Below are 21,711 nucleotides of genomic sequence, written 5' to 3' on the forward strand. Positions count from 1 at the left end.
TAGAATTTAAACCTAACCCTCTTGCTTCTTTAGAAAATTCTGGCTGACAGAGGTTCAGATACTCCTAAAACCTGGCCCTGGGCAAATTTCTAATGAAATTCCAAGTGCTTTGGCCCCTGTAGACCCCTCTTGAGCATCTGCTGATGTGATGCTACCAGTACAATGCCAAGCACAGGTGAAGTCTTAAGGCAGGACTTCCTGCTGTCGCCACTCCAGATTTTCTCCCTGAAAAGCTTTTTTTTTTTTTTTTTTTTTTTGTTTTTTTAAAATATCTTATTTTTCCCCTTGTAATCTTTAAGTTAAATTATCTCTTTAATTTTGGTATTTTTCTTTTCCCTCTATTCAAGTCTTAGAGACCAGCACAGAGTCTGTGAGAGAAAGTGTTTCAGAAAGTTAGAAATTTCACTGAATCTCTGGTAGTTCTAAAAAGTACCAGTTATTATAATTTTGGGCTAACGTGCCAGCTTAGTATAATGGAAAGATCCCTGATTCCAATTTCAGAGAGACACAGTGTTTCTCACTGCCTTCAAACACAATTATAAATTTCAATTACTATAGCATAACAAATCGATCAGTGTGTGTGGCTGGTCAGAACACATCTGCAGATAAAGTATTTCAGCCATCCAAGCTCCATTAGCACATAGGTATTTTTTCTCTCTTTCCTTTAAAATTATCTGGAAAGAAATGTTTTGTACCCTTGGGAACTCCTGTCTGTTACCATTTGTGAAGATGGAGCTGCGATAGGGAAGAAGCAAGGACCCATTTTGTGGTTCAAATGCATTAGAGAGCTGCTGGGATAATGGAAGTGGAGGCTACTTGTCTGTAATCAGTTGCCTGAGAGCAGTGGCTGAGGACAGTCTGGGGCCTGGCTCTACTTGCAAAGGAAGTGTCTGGGGAGGATGAAAGCACACAACTGTGAAGCCTAAAGAAGGGGGCTGAGAGACCCCACAGTAAGGTCAATGTGGCTGCCACAAGGTGTGTGTAATAATCACCATTTCTCTGGTCAGAATCCTGTGAATGAGTCTTCAGTAAAATTACTCATGACTGATGTGGCTGTTTTGTTTCTAATGTGAATGTTTTAATGGTATTTTCTTTGTGATTATTACTGGTGTACAGAAATGTTCTTGATTTTATGTATGTGTATGTTTCTGTGTTTCTTCTTCTAGTGGATAGTCCAGAATATAAATTATTTAGTTCTTTACAACTAATCTGATACTATGACAACTGTCTAAAAAAGATGCTTCCTTGGCCCTTGCTGTTGTAGTCATATAATAGCAGATGGAAGATGATCCAGTATTTGCTGGCTTTGGAGACAGGGAGAGAAGAGCTAGATCCTTTAAATTATTGTTTAATGTTATATTGAGAATATTTTGCATAAGGAGAGATGTTATTTACAAATCCCATTTTTTGCCCAAATTTTTCTAAAATTTGTATGGGTATTATTCGATACATACAATAGACATAAAGTATAGAAGGGCTTTATAATAAAACAAACCACCTACCACTTAATTTAAGAACCAGAACATTACTAGAAACCATTCAGATTCCCTGTGTGTCCCTCCTGGATCCTTCTCCGTAGAGCTAACTCCACCCCAGAGGTAATTCATCTCTTGGTTGTTGTCATCCTTTTTTCATTCCTTTTCTTTTTAAAAAGCAATTTCATCATAACCACGTGTACACATCGACCTAAACAATATAATATTTATTTTCCCTTGTTTTTGAGCTTTATACAATGGTATTGTATATAGTTTTCTGTGACGTGCTTTTTTTCACTCAGTATTGTTTCTAAGATTCCTATTTGTTATGTGTATGTTCTGTGACTTTCACTGCTTTGAGTTACTGCAATTTATCCATTTTCCTGCCACATACATTTGGATTGTTCCCTGGTTTTGTTTTTGCAATTATAAACAATATTTCTTTGAATATTCTTGTTAAGTATCTCCTGACACAAGCGTTCAAAAAGTCTCTCTGGGATCTTTTACCTAGACATGGAATTGCTGGAACACAAATAATTTGAAAATAAATTCAAATTATTTTCTAAGGTGATTATGTCAGTCATCACTCTCAACAGCAGTGTATCAGAGCTGCTATTGTTATGCTTGCCCAAGACCTCTTGATTTATGACACTCTAATAGTTCTAAATGGTTTCTCATTGATATCCTAATATTTACTTCTGGACCAAATTGAGCATCTTTCATGTGTTTATTGGCCATTCTGAGTTTTCTCTTTTGCAAAATGCCTGTTCCTATCTTTTGCCCAAATACCTGTTAGGTTGTCTTTTTCTTGTTGAGTTGTAAGAATTCTTTATATATTCTATATTCTAGACATCATAAATATATGTGGTTAATATATCTTCACCTAGTTTGTGACTTGTCTTTTTATGGTATGTTTTGTTGAATAAGTATTGTTAATTTTATTGAAGTCACATTTATCAATCTTTTATAAAACTTTTGTCTTCCACATTTATTTTGTTAACCAGCATTCTGTTGAGTACTTAAGGGGGACCATCTGTGTATCTCCCAAGTTTTCTCTTTGTGTAGCTCCCTCCTCTTCAGTATCCTGTCCTGCAGACTCTAGTCATGTTGGTCTCCCCAGACTCATCCTCTCAACTCAGGGAGTCCTCTGGGCTCCGAAAGGTTCTCTTCACTGTCATCTGGAAATTCTCAAGGCAGTAAGCCGGGGCAGTCTTCAGATTCGTCTCATTTGCTTCCCATCTTTCGGAGAGTACTCCTTTGTTGCCTGATGCCCAGTGTCTCCACAACTGTTGTTTCATATATTCTGTCCAGTTTTTCTTATCGTTTTAGTCAAGAGTCTAGATCCGGTCCCGACTATTTTAACATGACCAGAAGCAGAAGTCTTTCCACATCTTGTTCATTTATTCCTAGGTACTTTATACTTTTTGCTACTGTTAATGATATCTTTTAAAAATTGCTGACCTATAAAAGTACAATTTGTTTTTTGTTCATTTGCCATCCAACTACCTTGCTCAACTCTCTTCTAATAATTTCTCTGTAGATTCTTTTGGGTTTTCTATGTAGGCAATAAGATCACTTACAAATAATGACGATTTTGTTTCTTCTTTCTAATTCTTATACTATTATCATACTGCTCTGGCTAGATCCCCTGATACAGTATTGAATAGAAGCAGTCATAGTGGGTTATCTTTGCCTTATTCCTGACTTTAAAGGGGCTGTTTCACCATTAAGAATGATGTCTTTTCTCAGGTTTAAAAATCCTTTATTAAAGGATTTTTTCCATATCGATTATACTTTTTTCCTCCTTTAATCTGTTAATGTGGTAAATCTCACTTGATAGATTTTTCTAATATTAAATCTTGCATTATTGGAATAAACCCAATATGTTCATGATGTATTTATTTTTTAGACATTACCAGACTCTGTTTGCTAATATTGTGTTTAGGATTCTTGCTTCTCTGTTTATAAATAAGATTAGCCTGTGAATTTCTTTTTTACTTTATTTTGCTTGTCTGGTTTCAGTAACAAGCTTATTCCGGCCTGTTCTAATAAGTTGCAGAGTATTTCTTTCTCTATTTTCTGGAATAATTTGCATAAGATAAGAATGATCCTTGATTGAAAGTTTCATAGAACTTGTAAAATCATTTGGATCTGGTGTTTTCTTTGTGGGAATTGTTTTAAAATATTTATTTCATTCCACTAATATTTATGGGACCATGTAGGATTTTTATATATTTACACCCACACACATCTACTTTCAGTTCTGTTATAATGCTTGTTTTGAAAACACAAGTTTATTCCAACGCAGTTGCTATATTAAGAAACAATTAGTGCATAACATTTCCTGTTGCTTACACACTGGTTTTGTTCTTAAGAAACACTAGGCGAACACAGAAAACTATACCTAGCTGAAATAGGAATATATAAACATACACACATCTCAGATATCTAGCAAGCAGCCACATCAGTTCACCCAGTGTGTTATGAGCCACACCCATCCATAGCTGGTGTTAAACTTGCTGTCCAATTTCAAATAACTTCTATCATTATGATAATAACCCACAAGCTGCAACCCTTTCTTTCTGTTGCTTAGTCCATGCTCATACCTACTCGGTGTATATGGAGATGAGGTGGTGTAGTGAATCGGGGGAGAGGAAACTATGAAGACACCAAGTTTTTGATTTTGATGACTGGATAGATGCTGACATAATTTACCAAAAATGCAGGTGGCAGAACAGGGTGGGGAGAAGGTGATGGGTTCCACTTAGGACACGTGAGGTTTTAACTGCCTGAAGAACACTCAGATGGGCACCGATATTCAGCTCTGGGGATCTGAAGGTCAGCAAGGAGCTCAGGGCTGGAAATCGAATGGTGCACAGGTGGTGACGGTGAATGAGATCACACAGCCCTGGGGAGACTGCCACCACTGCAGAGCAGCAAAGGAAGAAGCAACACAGGAAAAGACAGAGTGGGTGGTCACGGGTGAAGAGGAGAACTGGGAGGGTGGGGTCGTTTAAGCCAAGGGAGAAGTTTCGAAAGGAGTGGTCAGCATCAGTGGCTGGCAGTCACTGAGGGTTTCCTCGGTCCGGCATTATCTCACTTAATCCTGACAGTCATCCTGAAGTGTAGATAATGGCATAGACATGTGTTCAAAAAAGAAAGGGAGGCTCAGATTTGTTGACTAAGGTTACTAATCACACGTGTAAAAGACGAAAGCAACATCCAAACTCCTATCTCTCCTTTGCCAGTGCCGGCGTCCCCGTGCCAGGCTGTCTCCTCAGTGGGGAGGCGGAGGCCAGGTTTCCTGGGTGAGGGAAGGACAGGTTAGGATAAGGAGACAATGCTGTGGTGGCAGGGCGTGCGGGGAAAGTGAAGCAGATGACAGGAAAAGGCTGCTTTTTGTTTCAGGACGAAGGCAATCTGAACAGTCACTTGTTTATTTAGCAAACAATTCATATTGAACATTTACTTCTGGGCACTGAGGGTATAGCAGTTAAAGTCCGCATCCTCGTGAAATTCACATTTTAATGAGGGTGTCATGCAATAAACAAGCCATTGATAAACATAATTGTATGTAGAGGGAGGTCACTACTAACTATAAGCAAAGCTTATAGTGTGGGGGTGGGGGAGGGACCATGAGGGCCAGCAGGGAAGCGAGGCAGGCCCCTCTGTGGAGGTGATGGCTTAGCAGCGGCCTGACCTTGTGAGGCCTGAAGGCCATCACAGGGACTAAGCTGATGGGATGCAAAGGTGGGACTGAGAGTCTTGGGCAAGTGAAAGGCATGATCTCCAGAATTTAAGTGGAGGTGGAAAAGGTAGTGGAGAGGGAAGGAGCGAGAGATTATCTTGGCCACTGATAAGCCCAGGAGTTGGCCTCAGTGGCAAAGAGAGAGGCTTTCCTCCGAAACAGGAGGACAGACTCTGAGGGCAGGCATCAGAGGAGGGGAGTGGACAAGTGGGTAGGCTCCGTGGGCAAATGAACCAAAGGTCGGAGAGTAGACATAATGGGACTTACAGTGGAATCGGAGCAGAGTCAGAGGCAGGGATGCTGCGACTGGTTTCAGAGGAGGAGTCATCCTGGTGATACCAAAGCCCGGGGATCGGCCGTTCCTCCAACTAGTGCTTTAAGCACTGGCTCTCTCTCCAAGCTTTGGAGTCGGCTGACTTGAGTTACAGACTGTTTACACCAACAACTGACCTTAGGCGAGTTGCTTAAGCTCTTAAAGCCTTTTCCTCATCCGAAGATGAGAATAATGGTACCTGCTTCACAGGGCTGCTGTGAGGACAAAATAGGAGGGTTGATACCTTTTGGCCAGCCCACGATGGCCTCCTATCTCTGAGATCTCATCCTTGACCCCCAGAGAGGGCCCCCCGCTACTGTCTCTGTACTGTATAACTCTGCAACTTGAGACTGCACCCCCGGGAAATACAGGTGACATAAAATCTTCTGATCCTACCTGCCTTACCCAGGTTTCCAAAGCAGGACCTAACATGATGACGTAGTAGAGACTTTACCCTGCCTTCTGTCTCACCAGGAACTCTCCAGACGGGCAGCGTGAATTTCCAGTGCTGAGAAACCGTTCTGTGTGTGGGCACACGCCTGCTTGTGTATATGTGCACAGCAGGGGGCAGGCTCAGCTTCCTGTCTGCCCCTTCCTGAATGGGACAGGCAGTGAAGAGAAGCTGAGCCCAGTTCTTTCTCTGGTGCCTGTTGGCCACAAGGATCAGCTACGCATGTCGGTGTCGCAAGGGCCCCAGAGTTCAGGCATCACACACACCAGGTCACACTCTGCACTCCCACTCTGAGGTCTGGTTCCCTCTTGTGTCACAGTATTTGTGAAGGAAGCAAAATGCTCTAAGCTCCGAGAAGCACGTCCTGCCTGCGTGTGAGTGAGCTCTGGCAATCTTTGGTCTGAGTCTGGGACCGAAGAGGTGGCCAAAGGTCTGAAGAGGAAGTGGAAGGGAGCCTGGTCCTGGGAGATGGGCTCAGGAGAGCTGACCCCATGGTGGGGACAGAGCTGGGGACTAGATGCAAGTCTGTACCTCCTGACCCCCCACTTTAGGTTCCCTAGGGGGAGTTGCTCAGGGCCCCCATGGGTTCCCCAACAGCTTCTACAGGCCTCTGCCCACATGAGCCACCGTGGCCTGCTCTAGAGTGCCAACTTTGTTTCTTGTAAAGGAAAGTAAGAACCCGCTCCCACGTGGCATCTCTGGCTCATCTGAGGAACTAGAGAGTCAGAGATATAAGGCTAAGGGGGCATAGCTAGGTTATTAACATCAGCACCCCCCCCCACCCCACCCCCAGGACAGGTTTCTCTGGAGGTGGGATGAGTAGTTGGCCACAATCACATTTCACAGACTCAGTAGAAGATAAACCCTTTCATTCGTTTTTGAAAAAATAAATCTCAGCAGATCTTTTTTCCCCAAAGGCATAGCCTCTAGAAAACTGGTTCCTGTGCTTTTAGGAGATAAAATTTCAGAAGAATATTTCCACGAAAATAAGTAGTATTCATAAAAATTATTGTTCTTTGGTGGCCTGAGAGCAGGCTGTGTCCACTTCTGTAAAGAGTGTCGCCAACCTATCTAAACACAGGGAAAGGCTAGAGAAACACCTGTCATGCTTTGCTCAGTCTTCTCAACCCCATACACTGCCCTTAGGGTCTGGCGGCCTCACTACATCTGTCTGTGTCTCTCCTAACTGGACATCCCAGTATGTGCATTTGTGACATATCGTCCCCACTCTGCCCATTTGTCAGCCTCTCTCCTATCCACTGGAGAGTCAGGAGGAGCAAGAGGTCCGTGTGTCTGTTCTGTCAGGTCAGCAGGCTTTTGATGCTCCCACGGGGAGTCTGCAGGCCAGGCTGGAAAGGGCTTGCTTTTTCCAGGAGTAGCTGCTGTTGGGATGCTTTCCAGGTCAGAGGTTGCCTGGAGCTGAGAGTCAGGGGCACAGGCCTATGTGAGATGGTCTGTGGTCAACAGGCAAGAAATGACAGGTGGAGCCCAGGCCAGTCCCTTCTAGAGAGGTCCTTGAAGACCATATCCCAGAGAAAAGGTCCTGTGTAAGCTGCAAAGTACGGGTGCTAAACAACTGAAAAGAAAAGGGGGCTTCGAGACCAGGAGACTCTGGCTCCTGCTGTTCCAGCTCACAGAAGTCTCAAACTTCAAGCAAGGCTGTAGCTGGTCCTCCTGTAAGATGGAAAAGAAGCCAAAGGGAAGAATGAGGGTGGGGTGCAGTCTCTGTCCTGCCACAGACCCCGGTAGAAGTGTCAGCGGCTGTTCCTTGTCTTCCTAGCTCCCCCTCCCCTTCACTACTCCTGGGAGTAAAGCTACAGGGCCTGTTTCCCCAAGTCCCATCGAGCAGTTCCCCATCCATGTGTCATTCCCTGAGTGTAACACATGACATCGGCATTACTTGGCTGGAATCTGGGACCAACCCCTCTGACCAGTGGCACTGATGACAATGCCACTCCCCGCCTCCCCGGTGTGGTCTCCTGTAGGTACATGTGCTCCTATTGGACACGTGCTGGTGAAAGTCTCCTGGACCGGACATGATAACACAGCACCTGCTTGGCTCCAGGCTCTGGTTGGCTCTTGGGACATAAAAATGAATAAACATAGCCCCAGCCTTCAAGGTCCCCACAGCCTACTGGGAAAGCCAGACAGTGAGCAGCCGGTCCCCGGCAGTGGAATCAGTGCTCTGGAAAGGAGGAGGACAAGGCTCAGAGGGCTGCTCAGCACAGCCTGTAGGAGGAAGAATGAAAGAGGACCCTCGGGTTTCAACGCCCAGGCTGGAGGATGGTGCCATTCACCGGGACGAGGGCACAGGAGGAGACACTGATCGAGGAGAGAAAGTGAATCCAGTTCGAGGCTCATTAAGACACTGCCCTGCTCGTGAGCTCTCAGTTGGAGATGTTCAAATGAGAGCCAGAAATGTAAATCTGGAACCTGAAGGAAGTCCAGAGGGGCAGGTATAGGAGTCGCCAAACACAAGAAAGTGCTTGAGGTCTAGCAAGTAGGCGAGGTGCCGGGTATTATGGAGAGCAAAGGGAACGGGGGTGAAGAAGGGAACACTCCCATACCGCCATCTGAGATAACGGAAGGAAGGACACTGAGCAGGGATGACCAGAATAGCAGAAGAAAGTCCAGAAAATGGTGTCGCAGAAGCTAAGGCAAGAGTCTCCAAAGGCGGGACTGTTCGATGGTATCGGTACCGCCAGGAGACCTGTGGACTGGTTACTCCTACACCAGCATACGTCTGCGTGCCTCCCTGGGTGTAGGCGGCCCTGCTGTGTGTACCCGCGTGCATGGGGTGCCTACCTCCGAAGGCTCAGCCGGCGGGAGGTGTCCGGACTTGGCACTTTTGGAGTAGGGCCAACCATAAGGATGCAAAGACCGGTGAGGATCATGCAGGTGGGCACGGCACCAATGAGGACCTTGAGGGTCACCACCACCTGCTCTGCCTGCTTGCACACTCCTGCCGTATACCCTACAAACCTGGGGAAATACAGCATCCGGCTCAGATTCTCCTGAGCGTTCCTTGCTGGAGGAGGGGTCCCAGATCCTCCACCTCCATACTCTCCTGAAACTTAGATTGATTTCTTGGCCAGATCAGCCTAACTGTGGTGGAAGGGAGTGTTGTTGGAATGGGTCGGACGGAGAGTTCAGAGAGCACTGAGAATGTGGGGGAGACGGGGCTTCAGAGGGGTACAGTCCCCAAAAAAGGCCCCTCCCGGTCATGTGCACAGAGAAACCTGGGGCAGATGGTTCCCCCATACTGTCCAAAGAGCAGAGCTTGGGCCCCAGATTCATGCGTGGCCCCTGGCTGGCTGGGGTGGGGAACCCTGCCCTTTTCTTCCCACCCCACTAGTCTGCTGTGCCTCTGGTACAGCCCAACTTTGCGACTCACTCCAGACTGAGCATGGAGATGCCCAGGGCGCCTGCGCCTGAAAGCTTGGTGAAGAAGACGTAGGACGAATAGAAGATGGTCTCCATGCCCGGGCCGTGCTGGTGCTGCAGCTGGAAGTCATCCACCACATCCGGAAGCATGGACCTGGGGAGGAGGCTGCAGAGTTATCCCCTTCCTCCCCTTGACAGCCTCCAGCCTTCAGGTTCCCTGAGAACAGAGACCAAGTCAGAGACATCCCTGTGTCCCTGCTGCCCGGGACTAGGACTGACCTACAGAGAGCCAGACAGTGTGTGCGCTTGTATTCCACCTCCCCTGCCCCCCGCTGCCCACCGTTCCTGCCATCTGGTGCTCTTTCAGGATGGCTCCCAGGACGGAGCTGGTAGCCTCCATCTGCAAGTGGGAGAGTTGCTCCCCAGCACGAGCTAGGCAGAAGGGGCCTGAGACAGCACATTGACATGAAGGAGGGCGGTCCCATGAAGAAGGATGTGAAGCTCCCACATTCCCTTCCCCTCGCCCAGCCTACCAGGGTAGCAGCAAGGACACGGCAATGCTCAGGCCAGATACAAAGGCCACGACGTATGCCACGGGTGCCGTGGGCACAACAGCCAACAGGATTACAAAAGGCACCATCACCTGAGGAGACAGACACACTGCCCTGTCCTTGCTGTTTCATTTACTCACACACCAGCCTTTACAAATGGCCCCCCAACCTGGTCCTGTGCTGAGCACTGAAGACACAAGCTAATGCAGGTCCTCCCTGCTGGCCCCCAAGATGCTCAGGCTCTAAGGTCACCTCCCCCTCCCCAGGTCTTGCTTCCTGCCTCACTCACACAGATCCCGAAGGCTGACATCCGCTTCCCAAATCGCTGTAGGACCCACTCCCACAGCGGGGTGCTCAGTACAGCTGAGACCTGCAAACAGACAGAACCATCACAGTCTGGCCGTGTTGCCAACGCCTCTGCCCAAGTTCTTGAAGACATGGCTTTTAGGTGGGTTGTCCGACCCCAATCTTGCCCCCTGGTTGGAACTAGTGGCTATGAACTTTATTACCCACCACAATTCCACTCTATGCTGGAATGCAGCCAATTTAGACCACAGCCAAGTCAAGAATGTTGACCGCCAGAACACTGGCTACGCGTGTCAAGGCTCACACATGTTCCCAATTCAGGCTCCTAAGTGACTTTGTCTCCATCACCCCATGTCCCCTTACCAGGATGGTTAGCACCAGGCTCTGGACATGGTCGTGCAGCTGGGAGGCATGTGTACAGAACAGGACCAGGTAGCTCTGCTCCACCTGAGGAAGTTGACAGGAAGTGGGAGTCTACAGGGAATGGCAGGAACTCAGAAGTCAGGGGCAAAGCCTAGATCTCAAGTCTGGCCTCCTCTTTTGGACCTTGAACTCTGGTTGCTGCTGCCATCATGGAGTCCCCTCCCCTACAAAGGAAACTTTTTCTTGACACAGGTATAAACACCATTACTGGTCTACCTTCCCCCTTGCACAGCTAAGATTGGGTGAACTTTACCATCTCAGACACCGTTTTTCCTAGTGTCTAGGCCTTAACGCTTCCCCAAACCACAGGTTCTATTTGATCTCTATCTTCCCAGCACCAGCCTCTCCAGGCCACATGCCAGCCACTGGTCTCTCCCTACTACATCTCAAGCCTAAACGTGATGCAGTAGGGATGGAGATGAACTGGACCAATGGGGACTGGCCTGGCCAGACGTACCTGAATGGCTGCTGAGATGAACAGGAAGGAGATAACCAGCTTCAGGTAGGGCGGGTGCCGGACAGTGAGGCCCAGCCCAGCCAGGAAGCTTGGGCCCTGGCTAGAGGCTGGGGTAGAGGGCTCTGCAACACAGGAAGGTGACAGCTTGGCAGAGTTCCAAACCAAAACCCACGTCCAAGAGGAGCCCAGCTCCCAGCTTTCTGTTTCCCACACTCTGCCTGCACCCCCATACCTGGTTGCTCCGTCACCCCCAGGCGGAGCAAACCAACGCACACAGGGTAAGTCACGGCAACCACGGCGGCTGCAATGGAGTAGAGACGAGTCTGTGGGACAGGACAGAACTGGGGTGGGGGTGATGTTTCCAACCCCTAGAGGTAGGGACGGACACTCAGGGGCAGAACAGGAGTACCTCCCAATAGAAGAAGAGCCCCAGCCCAAAGCTGCTGGGTGCCCATCCTCCCAATTAGTTCAGCAGAAGAGGGAGAGCTAAAGGTCCAGGATAGTCTTTCTCCTGACCCCACGCCTCCTGCCCGCATCCATGCCAGCAAGGGTCTGGGCCCCCACCTCTCATTATTTATTTATTTATTTGTTTGTTTGTTTATTTTTTACACCTACAACACCTGGTCTTCCTAGGTGGTCTCCCATCCAAGTATTAACCAGGCCCAACCCTGCTTAGCTTCCGAGATCAGACAGGATTGGGCTCGTTCAGGGTGGCATGGCCGTAGACCCCGCCTCACATTTTTTAAAACAAACATTCAGTATTGCTGACTTCTGTATGCTAGACCCTGAGGTTACAGTGATGAATAAGTGACCCCTGTGTATCTACAGTAAGGGGCTTGGAGTGTGAGAGGAAGATCGATCCATGAGCAGAAAGCTACAGCACAGTGTGATGCACGATGACCCAGATAAATGTCAAAAACAGTTCCACCTGTCATTCAGGGGAAGGTGCATATGTGATAAAATACACAGAGACACGCATGGAAGTAACAGCCACCCAGCTCTGGATAGAGGTTGCCTGTGGGGAGCGGAGGACAGGAGACGGGCAGGGCCTCACCTGTGTGAGTCCAGCACAGTCACCCAGGGCCCTGCACTTGGGGGTTAATGTGTTGCTGCTGCTGTCTTGAAATTCTTAATGAATTTTTCTATGAATGTGTGTCACGTTAACGAAGTTGATGGATAATAGAGCTGGAGCTACCAAGAGGCACCCAAACATTCTGTGCCTTTAGGGATGGGTTCTCAGCCTTCCGCTCCCCACAGCTCACCATCCCAGGCCCCGCCTGATCTCTGCCTCCCCAAACCAAGGTCACAGCCACCCTCCATTCCGCCCTCGCCCAGACAGTGAAGGGGAGGGGCTTGCAGAGGCCTGAGCCAGGACGTGGCAGTGGAATCAGATTTTTGGCCTAAAACATGGACAGGATTTGGTAATAGGTTGGACCGGACGGTTGAGAGTAAGGGAGGAATAAAAGGTAACTCCTAGGCTTCTGGGGGGTAGTGATGTCATTTGCTTGAGGGGAATAGAAGATGAACTTGATGCCGAATAGATGGATGCCTTAGTTGCCGAAGAGGGACGTGCTTTGAAGGGAGAGGAAGCAGGTGTTGCTGCGGGGTTTCCCTTCTCTTCACACTGGGTGTTAGGGGCCCTCTGTTTGGGGCCCGCTGGGCGAGGTCACAGGAGGGGCTCTACCCTGAGCTCTGCAAGGACACCAAACCCTGCTGCCCTCTCCCCTGCCCCTGCCCGTCCTCTGGGGTCTGCCTCCTCCAGTCCAGATGGGCTGCTGGTCCGCTGCGTATTTGTTTAGTAGGCACCTAGGCGGAGAAGCAGGTCTGGCGGTAGGACGACGGGTCATGGGCCCAAGTAGAGGATAAGGGAAGGAATGAGAGGCATGGTGTGCAGAGCTGAGCCCCCAAACGACCATCGAGAGACCTGGGGAAGAAGTGGCCCTAGAGGAAAGAGGCGACTCCACAGAGCGGGTCCTGGCGGGCCAAGCCGCATAGGCACTCACGGCTTTGGGCGTGATGGCGACCGGGTCCGGGAGCGCGATGTCCTCACACTTGTGGGACCCGTGGGCACCCGACACGATGAGCCCGTGGACCGCGGCTCCCATTAGCGTCCCTGCCATCTCCATGGTTATCCCTGGGACAAAGCCAGCACTCGAGGAGACCCAGCTCCCAGCCCAGGGCAGTGCCATCCCGTGCCCCCACCCAATGCCCGCACTCACGGTACGCGGTGGCGGAGTCTCGCTCTCTGGGACTGAGGGTCAGGAGCATGGTGAGCGCTGTGTAGGGAACCTGGAAGAACTGGGGGGCCGACGGAGCTTAGATGGCCCCCGTCTGCCCAGCCTGCCAACCCAGCGCCCCGTCCCAGTCCTACCCACTGATCCCCTCAAGCCGGGAGTCAGGGTCTGGGGGACAGGAGGCGGCACCTAGGCCAGAGCTAGCGCAGTGGTCAGGGGGAGCTAATGGTAGGTTGCCAGGCAATGGTGAGCAGGTGCGGGCAGTGGGACCCTCCTGGACATCCCCACCTTCCCGCCCCTCCCCTCCCAACACACACACTTCAGAGTGGCCAGCAATAGGATCCCAGGGGTCTAAGCTCAGGAAGAGGGGCCACCTGCTCACCGTGGCCAGGGCCTGGAACAGGCAGTAGAAGGTCATGTACCAAAGACCTCGCAGGTTGGTGAAGGGGGGCAGGAACCACAGGAAGAAGTAAGCCAAGGAAATGAAGGGCGTGCAGCCCAGCACCCTGTGGGAGCACAGTGGAGGTAGAGTGCCCACAGCACCAGGATGGGGGACACAAAGGGCAGTGCTGGAGCAACACCACCCTTCTGGGCATAAGCCCTCTACCCCTGGAGAAGCCCTGGGCTGGGGCTTTTAGGCTGGGAGCCACCGAGTGGGAGAAGTGGCTGATGGGACATGGATGTAGGCAGGAGTGGGTCTGGGACTCTGGCTAGGACACTTGGGTGTTTGGTGATTCCATTCCCTCTATCAAGGGCCCTGGAGCACAAAAGTGTCCTACTCTGTGAGACCTTCCTTGGTTTCCAGCCCACCCTGCCCATAATTAGCTCTCCATGTCAGGCCTGGGAATCTCAGAGGCTTTGTCCAGCCCTGAGCCCCTTTGTGAGGGAAAGTCCCCAAGAATGTCTCTGAACTTCTGCATGACTCAGTCTGACCCAGTTTGGTCCCATCGCCTGCTATGCAGTCTTGTTCTCTAACCATCCACAGGGATTTCTACTAAGAAGCAGGCTGTGACAAAAACAGTGACCTCGGTCTAGGGCTGGGTACCAGATCCAAAGGACTGTGAGGCTGCTCACCAGGGCATGAGTCGTCCAGACCCTGTCCTCCTGCTTCTGTTGATGAAGAACCCAGCCACAGGGTCAGCAGCTGCCCCAGACACCTTCCCTCCAAACAGGACAAGTGACACCTGGGCAGCAGGGATCTGAAATGAACAGGGACGAAGATAGCCAAGGCCTGGCAGAAACAGAGAGGGTACCCAGGCCTGCCCACCCACCAGGAGGGAGATCCGACTAAGGCCAGAGCTACAGTGTAAAGATCTAGTCAGCCTCCTCTCCAGGACACTAATCCAAAAGGCTCTCAGGACACATCTGCACTAGAGAAGAAACACTGGCACATTCCCATTGTTACTCTTGCCCAGTCACTTTTGGAGAAGATGCGAGGGACCCTCATCTAAGCTGGCTTAGTGCAAGAAGGGTACACCCAGGCTGACAATCAGAGGTCGACGTTTCGTTTCATAATGAAAATGTTTTATTGATTTTTTGATTACATAAATGATACACTCGTAGAAACATTAGAACAAAAATATTAAGCAAATCCCACTATCCTGAGATAACCAGAAGCATTTTGATGATCAACCTTTCATGCATTTATATACATTTGCAATTTGTAATCTTATATAAATGCAACCATATCGGTGTCATTTAAAACAATCATGAATACCTTATTAAAAATTTCTTTTTTGCTTATCCTCTATCCTCCACCATTCCCGCCTATAGCCAATGTTAACAGCCTGGTATAATTTTCCGTACACTTTCTGCATGCTCACTTTAAATCATGTACTGACACATATACACATATACTCATGCATTTACATATATGGGGCATGTCTTTGTTTTGCTAAAATAGGATCATTTTATACTCTTCTCTAGAACTTTTTTACTTCATAGTGCATCATGGAAATCCCTCCAAGTCAACTGATATAGATCTAACCCATTCTTTTGAATGGCTACATAATAGTCCATTATACGGATTTAGTAAAAGTTATTGTCCAATTGTTTCTATATTGCTGGGCATTCTCATTGTTTCTCATTTTCTGCTACAAACAACCTGCGGTAAACATTCTTGAAGAGGCTGCCCTCAATAGAATTGGCTTTTTGTCAGGCTTAGAGCAAAAGTGTTACCCATCAAGGATGGTGGGGGCGGAAGGACCAGACACTAAGGAGGGTGGGAATAGGGGGCCCTGGGCTGTTGCCCAAACTCACCCGTGCCACATCCAGCAGGAAGAGCTGCAGATAAAAGGCTATGGCGCTGGAGGCCACCTGGTTGGGGATCCCGCCAATGCCATAGCACACCTTAGTACAGAATGAGAGGCGACCAGTTCTGCTGTCCTGGAGGAGACACAGGAGCTAAGCAGCCTCAGAGACACAAAACAGCTCCCCACACCCCCTGACTTCCATAAGCATTCTGGGGTCTCTATGTCTTGAGGGCTTTTCCAGAGACCTCTTAGTCCTAATTTGCCCCAAATCATCTTAAAGGGAAGTGACATGTAAAAAGAAAAAAATCTTAAGCCATGACCTCTACAAACATTTCCAGGGGGGAAGTTCTTCCTTACATTTCCCCCTCAGTGCTTCCCGCTACAGTCTGTTTTATTTTGAGTCAGCAAGCCAGAGTGAACTGGGGGTCAGGAGACCCCTAACTTTGCCGCCATCTCCTCATGTGACCCCGACTCCACTTTCTCCATGCCTCATCTGTCAAATGGAATAATCGTCCCAATTTTGCAGGGTTGTTTTGTTGAACAAATGAGGCAGTGGCTCCAGAGGACTTTTGCAGCAGTTGCTGAATGACTGACTAGTAGCCTGAAATCAGCCATTGTGAGAGTAATTATACCACAGAGATAGCAAACATTACAAATCAGAGCCTTTTTTTCCCCTAGGAGACTGTTTCCTAGCCCACTACAGAAATGAAGTAATGTTTATGACCCCCAAGTGTGTGTATGTGTGTGTGTGTGTGTGTCTCACAAGCCCTAAGATATCTAGTGGACTCCGGACTCCAATATTCGACTGTGTACTCACAGCCCCACATGGTTGCTTAAAAAGCATTTCAGCTTAGCATGGTCAACACACATGGCTTCTGATTTCCACCCCATCGTTTCAACCAACTCCTAACTCTGTTGTCCCCATTGCATTAAATGACCCCAATGCCCACGCAGCAGCCCGGACCACAAACCCAGGAGTCATCCTTGATTCCTCTTTCCTGATTCCCCTGTCGAATCTTTCAGTGAGAGCCTCCAAAGTGGCTTCCTTGCTTCTGCTCTGGGTCCCTACTATCCACTCTCCATCCAGCCCCTAACATAGATAACATAGATCGTGTCTCCTCTCTCTTAAAGCCTCACCATACAGCCTACAAGAGCCCACCCAAACTGCCCTCCATTCCCTTTCTCAGTTTACTTCAGATAGCTCTCCCCAACCATGGAGTCTCTTTTTTTCCCTCAAAATGACCATGCCTGTTGTTGCCTCAGGGCCTTTCCACGTCCTGTTCCTTTTGTCTGGAATGCTCTTCCTCCAGGTTCTTACAGAACTGACTCCTTGTCATTCAAGTCTAAGCCTAAATGTCATCTCAGAGGGGCCCTTCCTCTCCACCCAAGTCTCTTTTTCAATTGTACTTACTACCTGATATACTCTTATTTCTTGCCTCTCTTCATCAGAATAAAAGTTCTCTGAGAGAATGTCCTATAACATCTATTCACCATCATGGCCCCAGTACCTAGAACAAACGTTGGCATATAGTAGATGCTCGGCATACATTTGTTGAAGGAATAAATGCCATGAAGACATTGTGTATAGTGCAATTTCTTTGAAAGATGCTGGAAATCCTTTCTCATTCTTTACTTGGGGAAGGGAGGGGGAGTAGAGAGACTATAGCTTCACCCATTTTGGTACCTTGCAGGACACCCAAGATTCTTTGGAAGGGAAGGTCTTCCCAGATAAGGGTTTATCATCTCCTTTGCACACTCCTCCCCAGAGAAAACCGCACATGAGGCAGGATGTGGCCGGCCTCCTTTTCTGACACTTGTGTGAACGTTATTTCAACTTCCAGAGAACTTTAACAACAGGCAGAATGCACCACAATAGCCCTCCCCATCCCATAATGCAATTTCCCTTTCTCCCTAAAGGTGCCTAGCTAGTTTCTGGCACACAGAATGCACTTGAAAGATAGAAAAAGATAGAACTAGCTGAAACTAGGTATATGATATGTTCTTGAAATCTTGATAGTTTTATGTAAATTATAAGCCCTTTATAATTTACTGAGCATAAGTTTCAGAGCTGGACACACTTAGATTCAAATTCTGCGTCTGCCATTTCTGGCTGTGTGACCCAGAGCAAGTTACTTAACGGGGCTGAGTTTCAATGTTCTCACATGTTAGTTAAATGGAGATAATACAACTTTATAGGGTTGTTATGCAAATTAAGTGCAATAAAATGCACTTAATTGGCAATGTTAGTTTCCCCTCTTGCCATTAATCTCACCCTGAATTTCTAAAGTTCACTAAGAAATGAGTTCCCAGAGAGACTCCTTATTAACCTTTCTTTCTTGGGGACCACAATCCTTTGCTCTGAGGTGCCTGAGAGGAAGCACAGGGAATTGAGGTGGTGGTGAAGAGAAGCCTCAGACAAGGAATGCGCTCTCTTGAAGGGGGAATGGATTTTGCATACGCACACAGCTCAGAGTTGCTAACACCCCTCCAGCATACCCGCCCTTGCGGCATGAGTCCCAGCCCCATCACCCCTGGGGGCCCACCTACCCTCCACCCTCACTGTGGGGCCTGGGTGCCAAGAAGGACATCTCTGAGAGAGACTGGTGACTGGACAAGGCCAGGGTTTGAGAGGGTGGCTAAGCCCACACCACCTGCTCGGGGACTGGAGAAGGGAGGCTGCCTCTTCAGGTGCAACTCAAGTCCTACCTGCCCAGGGTTCAGGAGATCTCTGGGAAGACCTGGAGTGCACAAAAGCCCTAGACCGGGAGCCCGAAGACCAGAGACTGGTCCTGGTCCTGTCTGATTAGCTGAACGAATCCGGCAAGTTACTCACTTGCCTAGGGCTGTTTCTTATCCTATTCTCTTTGAGGCTCCCGTATATCCGCAGCCTCTGGGCTCTCAAACTGTCAAACCTCACTTGGGGCAGTTCGAAAGCCCGAAGGGCTGCCCCTCTGGCTGGATAAAGGGCTGCGAACAGACACCCCCAAGGTCTCTGGAGCCCAGCGCCTCCTCTCTGCCCGGATGCGCCCCAACTCCCCGCTCGCCCCTCGCTTTGCGCTCACCGGGCCGGGCTCCGGGGTGTGCGCTGCCAGCCGGGGCGACAGTGCTTCAGCCGCAGAGGCCGAGGTCCCTCCGGGGGACGCCGACATCGCGCCCAGCTGCTCCGCCTGCGGCCGTGGCCCTCGGGCGTTATCGTCCCCTGGGAGGGCGGCACCGGCGCCGAGTGGGCGCGGCGTGGCGAGGGTGGCGCCGGCCGGTGGCAACGTGCGGGAAACCTAGAAGCTGCGAAGTGCACGGTTTCGCTTCCCCAGGAGAACAAAATGCCTAAAGCCCAAATTCCCTGGGGGGAAAGGCCGGTTGAGCCCCCGGGGACCGTTTTCCTTGCGGCAGCTTCTCGAAAGTGCGAGAACCAGAGGCGGTTCGCGCTAAACTTCCTCCTGCAGATTAAGATTATAGCTGAATAAATTCACAAGATGCTAAATTCGATATCGGATCCTGAAATACACATTTTCCAGCCTCATACATAGATGATGGGTATGGCCACAGGAATTAAGTCTGGCTGGGGAATAAAAGCAGAGTGGTGTATGCAATTTCCCCAGAAGGGTCCTTAAAAGGAAAGGGTCACATCGTACACGGAAATTAAGTGAAAATGCATCATAGACCTAAGTGTAAAGGCTAAAACTAGAAAACTCTTCCAAGAAAACAGGAGGAAATCTTCATAAGCATGGGTTAGACGTTGTTTTTTAAGATAGGTCACCACAAGCACAAGTTGGACTATACCTTAATAAAAAACTTCATGCTGCATATCCTGCAACAAATAAGTGAAAAGACAACCCACGGAATAGAATATTTGCAAATCATAAAGACTTGCATTGGAATATGTAAAGAGGGCTTACAACTCAATAATAAAGACAGCTCCATTTAAAAGTGGGCAAAGGATATCAACAGATATTTCTCCAAAGATAGGCAAATGGACAATATACATATGAAAAGACGCCCATATTATTAGGGAAATACAAAACTACAAGATATCACTCCACTTAGATGGCTATAATTAAAAAGACAATAACGAGTGTTGAGGAGGATGTGGAGAAATCATGCATTGCTGTTGGGCTGGGCATGTAAGCCAGCCAGTGCAGGCACTTTGGAAAACTGGCAGGTCTTCAAAAACTTAAACATGGAATTAGCATATATCTCAATAATTCTACTCCTAAATATATACCCTAGAGAGATGAAAACATGTTCACACAAAAACTTGAACACAAATGTTCATAACATTATTTGAGAGCCCAAAAGTAGAACTTTTGATAAATAAAATGCGGTAGTCCATATGATGGACTATTATTCGACAATAACAAGGACATGAACGAATCTTGAAAACATTAAGCAAAAAGACCACATAGTGTATGATTCATTCACATGAAATGTTCAGAAGAGGTAAATCTGTAGACAGATTGTAGATTTGTGGTTGCCTAGAACTGGGGTGGAGACTGAAATGCAAATGTGATCTTGAGACCTTAAGTTAATTTATACTAATACTGGCATTAATGATACCAGAGCCCATAATGCTAAAGTATAAACTACTTAGTATAAAGCAAGTCATTCATTGCATTTTCTACACCTCAGTTCTTTTTTATTTTTAATTGAGGTATAATTGACACATTATATTAGTTTTAGTTGTACACCATAATGATTCAGTATTTGTATATATTGTGAAATATTCATCAATTCTTTAATCTACAAAATGGGTACTTTCTGTTTCTTAATTGCAGCCCTATCACAGTGGAAGAATAATTAGATAATGCATATGCTAAATATTTAATTCTTTGGAAACTAACCATTAACTTAAGCTGAAGCTTTTTCGATAATCTACTTTTAATTACATCATTTTATGTGCATTTTTATCAGGTCTGGAAACACTTCATTCTCAATATTTGTACTTTGTTGCATATACTACCATAATTTTAATTTTAAAGTGGGCAGAAAACAGAAAAAACACCTTAATCTTTTTTTTTTGTTGTTCACAGAAATGTAATTAAAATAATAGGCTTTTGTTCCTAATAGCTACTCTTCTACTTAAAGTCATGGCATGTTCCTAATGCAATTTTTAGTTAAAGATAAATAAGTTAGATTTCAATAAATAGCAGGATAACAATAACCAAAAAACTTGCCTTTTAATTAAAACAAAAGACAATGAAAATACCTGAAAGGATGCACACCAATATGTTACCAGTGGTTATCACTGAATGGTGGAATAATAGGTGATTTAAAGATTATTTAAGGATATCTGCATTTTATAATTTTCTACAATGTACATGAAATTTTCTGTGCAAAAAAATACATTTAAAACAAACAACAAAGAGTCAAATATTAGCCTACTAAATAAACCACTGCTATTTGAAGATCTGGTGTGATGAACAACTTTTTAATTAAATGGTTTGGACTTAGAAAGAGAAAGAACAAAGGAGTAAACCCTACTAAGGAGTCTTCATGCTAGTTCAACTCAGGACATAAAGGATGGTTCAAAAATTAAACACAAACATTGAGTTAGTATTAAAAATATCACATTTTAACATTTCTGAGAATTAAATGAAAGTAACATTGGTTAGAGTACCTGACAAACAGAAAATACCTAATAAATGTTTGTTGATTCTCAAACTGAAGAACTTTGCCAAATAAAAATGACAAATGCACTTATATGTAACTATTTTATCACAAACAAGTATAAATTATTTCACAGATCCTTTTAATCAATAGTATTTCATCTTTAAGACATCAGTTCTTTGACCATTAGCAAAAGATTGTTTTCCAAATACTTTAAGGCACTAAAACAGATGAATACATATTTTCGACACAATGAAACATCGTGAAAAGTATCCTGAATGAGACAAGTATATAAGTAAGATCACTTTTACAACCTGGATAATGCATAGCAATTTAACCAATAAATTAGAATCTGTAAAATTGGAAATGTACTATTATATATCAGCCCTAACAATGATTTTCAAGAAACAGACGACAATGTTGAAACAACTACTTAGGTAAAATTATATTATTCCACACCTAAGATGCTTCCTTATTTCCCAGTTTGCCTTCCTTTACCAAATTCATGTTTTC

At 47.0% G+C, this 21,711-nt stretch overlaps 1 protein-coding gene and 1 pseudogene across 1 annotated transcript; both read right to left on the reverse strand.

The window, feature by feature from the left end:
• Positions 1-6,897: 6,897 nt before the first annotated feature.
• Positions 6,898-18,788, reverse strand: MFSD2B (major facilitator superfamily domain containing 2B). Its single transcript, XM_011356578.2, has 14 exons — positions 18,657-18,788; positions 15,602-15,727; positions 14,417-14,541; positions 13,725-13,848; positions 13,328-13,406; positions 13,112-13,242; positions 11,341-11,431; positions 11,109-11,230; positions 10,592-10,675; positions 10,212-10,292; positions 9,905-10,014; positions 9,382-9,525; positions 8,793-8,969; positions 6,898-7,661 (listed from the first exon to the last, which is right to left on the reverse strand). Exons 1-14 carry the CDS (start codon positions 18,741-18,743, stop codon positions 7,637-7,639), a joined length of 1,506 nt encoding a protein of 501 aa, XP_011354880.1. The 5' UTR covers positions 18,744-18,788; the 3' UTR covers positions 6,898-7,636.
• On the reverse strand, positions 11,717-11,835 carry LOC111737593 (annotated as a pseudogene).
• Positions 18,789-21,711: the final 2,923 nt, after the last annotated feature.

This window comes from Pteropus vampyrus, unplaced genomic scaffold (genome assembly GCF_000151845.1).
Source record: "Pteropus vampyrus isolate Shadow unplaced genomic scaffold, Pvam_2.0 Scaffold28, whole genome shotgun sequence".
NCBI lineage: Eukaryota > Metazoa > Chordata > Mammalia > Chiroptera > Pteropodidae > Pteropus > Pteropus vampyrus.

What these genes read in the sequence shown, in the direction of transcription:
- MFSD2B (XM_011356578.2), bottom strand. Translation starts at nt 18,743, where the DNA reads ATGTCGGCGTCCCCCGGAGGGACCTCGGCCTCTGCGGCTGAAGCACTG. An exon ending in AGACTCCGCCACCGCGTACC is followed by an intron (nt 13,243 to 13,327) that starts GTGAGTGCGGGC and finishes GCTTTGTCCCAG; the next exon opens with GGATAACCATGGAGATGGCA. An exon ending in TGTCAGCCTTCGGGATCTGT is followed by an intron (nt 10,015 to 10,211) that starts GTGAGTGAGGCA and finishes CTGTCTCCTCAG; the next exon opens with GTGATGGTGCCTTTTGTAAT.